Genomic DNA, 6,333 nt, shown 5'->3' on the forward strand with positions numbered 1-6,333 from the left:
TCTCTTTCTAATACGTCCTCTGTGACACTTACACACATACCCGCAGACACAAACACATGTTTTCTGTAAGCTGGCAGTGAGCTCAGGCTGCGTTGTTGATTCTCTCCTCTCTCATATTATTCGCTGTTATGTCTTGACCCACACAACCTTCCAGCAGGTGCTGAGGAAAACACACGATTCACGCAAATTTTTACACTTACCGCACGTACGACTGTATGCATGTTGGTGAGACATGAGCATGACCCTTGCTGGTTGTTTGTGTAGCGCTGAAGAAGACTGTATACGTCAAATCGTAGCTCTTTTTTTTTTTTTTTTTTCTCTCCTCTACTGCAGGCCTCCTGTCTGCCGATGTCAATCATCATCGTGGGGGTGGGACCTGCAGAATTTGATGGTAAGTCGACACAAATTTCTGTTTCTGGGAAAATGAGCTCTGTTTCAGAGTTGCTGGTCCTGCTTCAGCGCTATCTTGTTATTTAGTATTTTGTGTTTTGCAGGCTTTCATTGGCACAATGTAGGTTTTTTACAATTGTACAACAGAAATAATGCATATGCGTGTATTTTATTTTTTTTGTGTTCTTCTCAGCCATGATTGAGTTGGACGGCGATGAAATCAGAATCTCTTCCAGAGGAAGATACGCCGAGAGGGACATTGTTCAGGTACACACTTTCTTTCTCTCAAACCATCCTACATGAAACCACATCCAAGATCACAGACAAAGCTGAATTATCTTAAAAATAATGGATTTTGGAGAGAAATTTTCAGGAAGATATTCTCCCCGAAAATCACAACTTTCCAAAGGATTTATTTGTGTGCAAGCCTCATCTCTGTATCCTTAAAGGCAAGTGACTAAAAAACATCCATCCAGGCCTCTCACATGTGTCCTTGCAAACAGACACCTGGTCACCTCAACCTCATCGTGCAGCAGTCCACAGATGCCAACATGGGCACACAAATGCACAACACATGTAGACACAGAGAGAAAATGGCACGCACCCCGGTATCTGAAGAGCGTGCCAAATCTATTTCTCTGCATCTTGCTCATGAAAGTGGATGAACAGAGACCCTCAGCTCAAACCCCCGCCTAATGTACGAGTTAAAAAGCCTGTCGGGCAGCTTGGGGTGTGCAGTCAGTCTCACAGCCAAGCTGCTCCAGCTGCAAGCAGAGGCCATCTTTTTTCTTTGCCCCTTTGGCAGTTCTTCCTTTCAGTCCTCCCATGCAGAGTTTGGGATATGACTGAAAAACAACCCAAAATCTAAGCCATGATTAGTCATTCCATCAGCCTATCAATCATCCCTTCCATGTATTCATCTTTTTTGTTCATGTCTTTTATGTGTACCCTTATTATTATTTTTTTTTTTTTTGACAAGCCTTACTTTTCACATTTATGTCACTGCCTGGCACCAAGACAAAAAGAAGAAATGCAAACATTCACAGTGAGCGGTTTTGTTTTTTTCTCCTCTGTGACCTTTATGCTGCCGCTGTCATATCTTGCTCCCTCACACCCTCAGCCCACGTGGGCGAGGAAGGCACGCTCGTTAGCTGGCTTTTTAACAAGCTGAAGCACACACACACACACACACACACACACACACACACACACACACTCACACATGTAGAGATGGTGCACAGCTAAGTTTCAGTACTAGAACATTACACCAGTTCTGCCTACAGGCTCTCATTATCAGCAAGCTAATGACCCCGAGTGACATGGCGAGGTTTACTTTTCGTAGAGAGGGCTTCCAGCACAAATTGGCCCCTCACATGATCTTTTGACTGTAGGTGACAACAGCTCATTAAGTAAATGAAACAGAGACATCCTCACATCTGTCCTTGTTTACCTTAGTAATGGTGAGCTTTCTTCAGATCTAAATAACGAGTCACAGCAAGGTGGTCTGATGGTTAAAGAAGTCAACAACATGTGTCCAATGGTTCTTTAGAGAAACATTGAAAAACTTTAGTCTGGATAAAGATGTGACTGCAGTGCCTGTTTTGAGGTGAAGTGGAGGCACTGTGTGGCTCTTATTTATTATACCTTATTTTACTTACCGTTTTGGCCATTATTTCTGTTGGTTATAATAACATTGCACTCACCAAGTTAATGAGATCCAGGTACTCAGCTGACGCTGACCGGGCAAGAAACACAAGCTGTCAGAATATCAGCTTGGAGAGAAGGAAACAGTTTACATAAGTTATCTGCACCACTGCAATTGAAAGTAAAAGCCTAAGTGAGTATACCTACAACAGGTGTTTTTGGAGCATTCACAGCACCGATGGAATCCCTGACCTCCTTTTATCTGCATAAAAATGATCACAATGAGCTCCACCCAGTGTGGAATACAAACTTTGTGCCAGATCTGTCATCATCTTCCTCCCCGTCCTCATCTATTTGATTGGGGATCAGTGCCAGCAGGCCCTTAGCTGAGGTATTTGAGCTGGAATCAGGAGAGAAAACGTCAGATTGGTCCGTCTCTCTTCATAATGCTTTCAATATATGTGTGACAAATTGCAGATTTCTGATTGTTATCAACCAGTTTTTGGAGTTGCCGTTCTGAGCATTAGCAGTGCCGATCCCCTGCTTGAACCTGCATACTTTCATCCCAATGTTGGATCACAGTGATCCCAGACATTCGTTAGGTCCTAGGTCTTGGTATGTAGCTGCTGGCTCTGTGCGCCACGTGGCACCAGCAAGCTTGAATGCCTGAGTAGTTTCTGTAAGAGCATAATGTCACTATTTGCACATTCCTTACCTCCACATTTTTGCCCAATTTTAGTCACCTTAGTAATCAGATTTTTCTCCCAAGTGCTGTTTAGGAGAAATTTTTGACATTGAGCACATCCAGACAACCAGACACCAGAGCTCCATCTGAGAAAATAGGGCAAATCTGCAGCATCTTAATTAGGGTAGACTCTCTTCTCTGTGCTGGTGCCAACTTATGATCTAGGCTGCAGAGATGATGTATATTGAGCTTCTACTGAACAAAGCATCTTGAAGCAAAGAGGATGAATTATGTCATCCATGTGCATGTTTTCTTGCCTCTCAGTTTGTCCCGTTCAGGGACTACATCGACCGGACGGGGAACCACATCCTGAGCATGGCCCGGCTCGCCAAAGACGTCTTGGCCGAGATACCCGACCAGTTCCTCTCCTACATGAGGACCCGTGGGATCAAGCCGTCACCAGCGCCGCCTCCCTACACGCCGCCAGGGCAGCCGCTCCAAACCCAGATATGAGGAGCCAGAAGGAGAAAGGTTTTGGAGTCAGGGGTTAGCTGAACTTAATGCGCAAAATACTTCCATTTCCCTAAAGCCGCTCTCCATGCCTCAGTGTCATGGGTCACGGTGGTCTTTCTCGAATTCAGGAAGCTGCATGTCGGCCAGGAGAGTGTTGCTTTTGAGGACAGGAAAAGCCAATGAGAGTCTGTTTACTTCCACTGTCAAGCATTCCTGTTACTGTCTGGAATTTTTATTTAATTTTTTTCCCCGCCTGGGAAACCTGGACAGGCTTTTGGACAGAGTTTGAACAAGAGTCTGAATTCAAATTGGGAAGAAAAGAAGCAGCGAAGAAAAGAAAAGGAAGAAGAAATGAAGGACACCTCTTGGGACACACAGTAAAGAGAATGTCTCCAGACAAAACAAAGGAATCACTTGATCTTAAAAGGACCTTTTCTGTAAATAACTGGACTCATGTAACTTCTTCTTTCTCTGTCTCTTTCTCTCGATCTCTCTCCAACTCTCACTCATTGTTTACAGTTAACGCTAACAAGGATTTGATACTTTTATATACACAGTTTCAGTATGAAGCTTGTAATATTCTCTCTCTCTCTCTCTCTCTCTCTCTCTCTCTCTCTCTCTCTCTCTCTCTCTCTCTCTCTCGCTCTCTCTCTCTCTCTCCTGACGTGTGTCAGGTAACAGCAGTGCAGGTCCTGGTAGCCCTTCTGTACCGTACCGTACCGTGCTGTACCGTACCGTACTGTATTCTGGTGTTTGTATTTACCTTTTGCATGAGTGTAGCCTCAGTCAAGTGCATGCATATAGTGGCCCTGCACTACCTCTTCTACCCGCCTGTCTGTCTGTCTGTCTGTCTGTCTGTCTGTCTGTCTGTCTGTCTGTCTGTCTGTCTGTCTGTGGGGGGGTGAGTGTCTGTCTGCCCGCATCTCCATTTGTCACCACATCCTGTCTGTCTGTCTGTCTGTCTGTCTATCTGTCTGCACTGCTCTCAGGCCTGAGAAGTCTGTCTTTCACCCTTCTGCAGCTTTTCTTCCTCTCTCTCTCTCTCTCTCTCTCTCTCTCTCTCTCTCTCTCTCTCTCTCTCTCTCTCTCTCTCTCTCTCTCTTCCTCTCTCTTCTCTGCCTTTTACTCTCTTTTACTAGCTGTGATTCCATTCAACATTTTTCTTTTTTTGGGCAAGTTTTAATAGACAAGCTGAACATAAAATGCATCATTTTTATGCTCATCATCATAGGGATGGCTTTTATTACAGAGCGTAATCAGCTTCATGAATGGTTGATAGATTAAATTCATTTTTGAAATAGGAAATATCATTTCCTTTTCTCATCTGCTTCTCATCTAGCGCCCTCATTAGGTCAAATTTTTAGTCTGCCCTATACCAGAACCTAATGACACCACAGTCTTTAGTGCTAATTAGCGAATGTTAGCATGCTTACACACTGGTGAACATAATAAACATAACTGCTTAACATAAGCACGCTGATATTGTTATTGTGAGAATGTTAGCTCGCTGATATTAGCATTTAGCTTAGTGCGGCCTCACACAGCAGGTGTAACAAATGTACTTTCTTACATTTCAAGTGCACGTTTGTTCAGGCCAAGCTGACGAAGATTCAGATGATGCATTTGTGTTTCCAGCATTTCGTATTTTTGCGTTGCTGAATGGAAGCGTAGCTACTCTGTCTCTCTCTGTCTCTGTTGTCCTCCAAACTGCCTTGGCAATAGGATGCCCACATGCCCAGGGGTTTCATCTCATTGTGTTGTCTAACACCACATCCCTTCCCCGTGTTTAAACGACAGCAGCTGCTCTCAAACAAAGTACTGTTTGAGCACAAAGAGCCCAGTGGTCAAAAATGCAGAAAAAACACACCTTCCCTATGTTGGCTTTTTGTTCCATTTGATTGATTTGGTGTGTATTTTATGACACCTTTAGCTTTGATATAGCTTTTTATATGTTTGTTTTTAACGATGTGTATTTATATGTGCCGATCATGTGGAAAAGAATGATTTGTGCGATTCCTGTCTGATGAGTTTCCAGTGTAACAGTGGTAAATGAATGAGAGTTGTTTCTGAATGTGTGTAGTATGTAACAACTACATCTCGAGATGAAATGTTTAGAAAGTCTTTAAAAAAAAAAAGAGTGAAGAGTGAGTGAATTCCATTGTTGCACCAAAATGTGAAATACTATCCTCACATGATTCTGTGGTGTTAATGCTTACGTTGTTTGTGTTGTATCAGCGCTCCGAAGTCATGGTGAGATGAAGGAGCCATAATTTTGACAAGCGTTTGTTCAGAAATGGACCTGATGTTTCCAGATGCTGCAGTCCATTTTTACACATCTGATAATCAAGTCAACTATCTGTTTAATGCGCAGACAATTTAAGCATTAGAAATCCAATTTTGAAGATACAAATGAATACATAATCATTTATGGCAAATACAAACACAAACATTCTATTTAATGTCTTATTTATTATGAATTACTGTGCACCACATCCTCCACTGACTTACTCTGATGTCTTAGAAAGCCGAGACTTTTTCATGAAATCACCACGTATTCAGATATTAACCTGGCGCAACTGACACACACTGAGTGTCAATGTCAGAAACAAATATGCCTTTGATACACGCTCATTGTGCCAATGCTTACGCTGACTTGCTGCTGTTGGTGTAGTACAGGCCCAGTCCAGAGTGAGTGAGTGGGTTTTTTTCCTCCTTCGTTCTCAAAAAAAAAAAAAAAAATCTCCTTTCATTTCTTTTTTGAAAAGATTTTAAAGGGGGTGAATTTGCAGATCATATTTGAATCCATGTTCCAGGTGAATATAGTCTCTTTCAGACTGATCTTTTCTTAACTCTTTGAGCATTTCCAGCAGCAAAAAGTTTGCATCACTGACATGACCATGTTTATTTGTGACATTTTTTACACTTTGTTTTGAATATCTTGCATCGCTGCCTTGTCTTGTTGCTTGACATTCCCAACTTCATCATTCTTTTCTCACAGTCCCCTCCTGTACTGCGACTGTAGCACAGTGCCAGTAAGGTTGGACTAACTGTGTGTGTGTGTGTGTGTGTGTGTGTGTGTGTGTGTGTGTGTGTGTGTGTGT

General features: G+C 42.8%; 1 protein-coding gene across 1 annotated transcript in view; it reads left to right on the forward strand.

Moving 5' to 3' along the window:
- LOC139350625 (copine-8) overlaps window positions 1-3,561 on the forward strand; it is a 63,764-nt gene extending 60,203 nt beyond the window's left edge. The window contains exons 18-20 of the mRNA XM_070992120.1: window positions 334-391; window positions 584-657; window positions 3,044-3,561. Coding sequence (XP_070848221.1) covers window positions 334-391; window positions 584-657; window positions 3,044-3,232 — 321 coding nt within the window. The 3' untranslated portion in view covers window positions 3,233-3,561. The remainder of the gene's footprint in view (window positions 1-333; window positions 392-583; window positions 658-3,043) is intronic.
- The last annotated feature ends 2,772 nt before the right edge of the window (window positions 3,562-6,333 follow it).

The sequence above is a fragment of the Chaetodon trifascialis genome, chromosome 22, assembly GCF_039877785.1.
Source record: "Chaetodon trifascialis isolate fChaTrf1 chromosome 22, fChaTrf1.hap1, whole genome shotgun sequence".
NCBI classification, from domain to species: domain Eukaryota; kingdom Metazoa; phylum Chordata; class Actinopteri; order Chaetodontiformes; family Chaetodontidae; genus Chaetodon; species Chaetodon trifascialis.